General features: G+C 42.0%; 1 protein-coding gene across 1 annotated transcript; it reads right to left on the bottom strand.

The window, feature by feature from the left end:
• Positions 1-642: 642 nt before the first annotated feature.
• On the bottom strand, positions 643-2,008 carry cep20 (centrosomal protein 20; the record flags this gene model as incomplete). Its single annotated transcript, XM_080844281.1, has 4 exons — positions 1,878-2,008; positions 1,370-1,567; positions 879-963; positions 643-760 (listed from the first exon to the last, which is right to left on the bottom strand). The coding sequence occupies exons 1-4, from the start codon at positions 1,903-1,905 to the stop codon at positions 643-645; spliced, it is 429 nt and encodes a 142-aa protein (XP_080700407.1). The 5' UTR covers positions 1,906-2,008.
• Positions 2,009-3,980: the final 1,972 nt, after the last annotated feature.

Below are 3,980 nucleotides of genomic sequence, written 5' to 3'. Positions count from 1 at the left end.
TTAAGGATGTGTTCTCCTTTGTCTCTTACCGGCTCTTCAATACATGTATAATTGGTTGGATACACACATAGACATAGATAAAAGAAGAAGTTAAAAAACATGCTGCTAATCTGTATCCAACAGAATGCAGCTGTGTTAACGCATTTTATATAAAGCACGTATCTCCACACAAAATATGTGAATTAATTAGTTGTGTAAGGGCCACATCCTCTACAAACTCCACTCTACATTCAGAGAGTCTGACGGAAGAAACGTGTGTGTAGACAGCAGACAACTCATTTTTTACAGAGTATCCACCGAAATATCACTGGGGCAAAGACCACTGTCTATTTCAAGTGATCCTCACTGTTTACATTTCTTATCCATAACAGAGTAAACAGAGAACATGAAATATACACAAGTGTGTCACCTGTTATGATTGCTATGGAGTCTAGCGTAATAATTTCAACACATGGCTTCAACTTAAAACACAATCCTGGTGAGTATTCTTATCCCTGACTGTGTGCCAGTGCCAGTACAAACACGCATTTGAACATGATTGGTGACAAGATTCGACACCTGTAGTTTGTGGTCTTACCACAATACACAGCCCTGAGATTTCGGTAAAAACAACTGGTCTTTATATACAGACACGTACACAATTCAGGAGTCCTTGGTGTTTGACTTTTGAGAGGTCAAGGGAGCAGAGCTTCTGAGAAACAGTTTGTCCTTGCTGTCTCCACTTTGAAGAAAATGGGACAGCAAGCCATAAAGGAGTGGCCTGTTGGAAAACAATTGTAAGTTACTTTATTAGTGCATCTTCTTTAGGAGGTGTAGTTTAATAGGATGAGGGATTTTTGTGTGTGGTGTGGACGTTATAGATACAAAGGTATACTCACATTGTTCTTGCACTTGGGTCCTCCACTACGTTCAGTTCATTTGCCACAAACTGCCGATCTAAAGGCACTTCCGGCTGACCGGATTCTGTAAATTCATTAAGGCGATATTAATATTTATGCGATTACCTCTATTGTCATGTCGTTTCCTGCTGGCCCAACACAGGCAAATGAGGTAATGTTGGGCGTTGAGCTACTCCATTCGATTGTATGTAGGCTATATCATGCCACAGATACGTCCCAAATGGTTACATTTCTGTCAGCAGCGTCCTTGCAAGGTGCAGGGTCATTTTAAACAGTGAATGCCAAATTGAGCCATTTCCCACCCATAAAATACAATTTTTTCATAAAAAAAGCAGTAGGCTAGTCATATCATTTAGTTTACAGCTCAAAGACATATTAAAGAGTACCTTAATAGCGTCATGCAGTAAACAAGGGTTCTGGAAACATGACTCGTTTGTTGTTGCATGTTATGTGTGGCAAAATGAGTTTACCTGCCGTCAGCACCGAGGCGGTGTAGCGATACTTGTTGAATTCCAAATACTCGCGGATGAGCTCATTTAAGAGAAGGTTCTCGTGCGACAGGGGAGGTCTCGGCTCGCTCTGGTCGTCCAATGCATTGAACACCTCTGCCCGAATCCTCGCTTTCAGCTGCCCCATCACTCCTCGGGCTTCAAGAGTTTCCCTGAGCGCTTGAACAATTTGACGAGATAGCTACCTTAGATGTTTTGTAGACCACGAAAGTGTAACACTGTATCTTTACTTAACAGCCCTGCTACAAAGCAAGCCACATTGGTAGATATCCGCTAGCAATAAGCTAACGTTAAGCATTTCACAGTTTCACCGTTGCTAGGTAACAATATTGGTAAAATAGCTAGATAGCCAATGCAGTAGTTTGTCAGCTAGCTAGATAGCTAACTTAGCAAATCACCACAGAAGCTATGTCAGCAGAACGTTGCAGCTATAGCAAACTAAACTTCTCTACAGCGAAGTTATACTCACCACATTTCAACTCTGTAATTGACGCCATAGTACTTTCTGTATGATGCAGCTATGAATGAGTAACGAAGATTGGCATCGAGTGTTCTCTGAAGTCTCCCCCAACTTCCCTCGACACAAGCCTAACCGTGCCGTGTATCGTTGCCTTAGAAGCCACCCACCCAGCTAGCAAGGAGATCGGGCCGATTCCGTAAAACCTGCGGCACCGTCGGTTGAGTTGCGGAATCGGCTGAGTCTTGGCAACCGCAATTGGGCCGAGTGATTTTTGCCTACTGTAGTGCACAGCGGGAGCGGGGGGGATCGAGGTGGGGGGTTGGGTGGGTGAGGGGTGTAGTGGGGCTCGGCTCAGATACGGTTTACCGACATGAAGCCGATTTCAACGGGTATGTGCCGTTTGGAATCATATTGAGTGGAATTCAACCATTTATAATAAGTTATTCATTGCATTTTACTCAGTTTTACGTGAATACAATTAGCTTTGAATCACTCAGTAGTATTTAATTGAATTTCACGATACAGAAAATTAGTACATTTTACTCATGTGGAGATCGTTGTTTTAATCAAATAGTTACATTTCCTCTAACGGCATTTCGCGGCATGGATGGATTGCCGCCATTAGATGCAAGCTCTCCCAAAGGTAAGACATGTTTCATTATGCTGCTATCTAGTTTTAGTCTATTCTATGTATAACATGAAATGTGCTATGTAAAAAAAACTTGAACTATTGTTGGCCAAGGACATTAAACGTTGCAATCAGGTTATTATCCCTACCCAGTCGAACGTTATTTTTGATCTACTGCAAGTTGGGAAAACTAACAGCTTAGCCCAAGTTTGTTTCGCTGTAGCCTAACTTAAACTGAAGTTGATTCAGATAGTCGATGTTGACTTGTTTCTACACAGCATATAAAGGACTTAAGTGTCCAGCTCTATTATAACAAATAAATGGGGTGTCCAAGCATAATGTACTGTGGGCAACCGCCGGCTAGCCATGCTGCCTCTTATCTTACCTAGGGCCTCGCCTCAACCAGATATTCTAAAGCCAACTTTGCAAACTAGCTAGCATGTAGCATAGCCCAGTTGACTAGAGACTAGGGATGCAACGGTACAGTGTGGCCACGGTTCGGTTTGTATCACGGTTTTTGGGCCACGGTAACGGTTCGGTTTCGATATATCAATATTATCCTGCCGCTAACACGCATTAGGTTATATTTGTCTTTTCTATTTCAAGTCAACAAGGTGCTTCTACTCACTTGCAGAGACAATGCAAGATGCAATTCAATGTAAAAAGGGCACATATTAAGCCAAATCACAAAATGTATTTTAAACAAGGAACACTATTCTGGCCTTCTGTAAAAAAAAAAAAAAAACAGGCAATATTAAATATAGTAAAGTGCAGTATACTGTAAAGTAATGTGAAATGTAAACATTGACATTATTCAATAAACTCAAACAACAAACATTGTCATTCACACACTTAAACCCTAGAAAATACTTAACTGTTATAAATACACCCTTAAAGAACAACAGAACAAACCTCCTCTCTCCTAGTCACTTCGTACAGTTCTGGAATTATTTTGCTGCTGAAATGCATGCGGGAGGGGATATTAAAACGAGGATCAATGGTCTTTATCCTGTGACCCCGTGCCTAAAACTACTGAATAGGGCTGCATGTCTTTCCCTATGAAGACGCCCATTGAGTTGGTTATTGCCTTGTGTTTTTCGGAATTATTTGCATATTGTTGCTGAAATGCTGCAGCAATGGATGGTTGTGTTTTCGGCGACAAACCGTGCTGCTCCGCTTATAGTTACAGCCGGGTGATGACGGGGCAAGTGGCTCAACATGTTGGATGTATTACCTGTGGAGTAGGCGATCGTAGTAAAGCAATGCTTGCACACCGTGCTTTGCTTGCTGACGATCTTTTTCCCTTTATCATCATACTCCACACTGAACCCAAAATGTTCCCATACAGCTGATTTGTAAGATGACGGTGCCTCTTTTTTTTCTCCGTGTCTAGTTGACTTGCCATGATCGTGCTGCAACAGGGTAAGTTTCGTTTTCCCCACATGGAGCTCAAGCGTCTGCATTCAGAGCGCTGATTGGCTCTT

Source organism: Sprattus sprattus, assembly GCF_963457725.1.
Source record: "Sprattus sprattus genome assembly, chromosome: 1".
Lineage (NCBI taxonomy): Eukaryota > Metazoa > Chordata > Actinopteri > Clupeiformes > Clupeidae > Sprattus > Sprattus sprattus.
The sequence above is the reverse complement of the archived record's forward strand: the minus strand, read 5'-3'. Positions and strand labels throughout refer to the sequence as shown.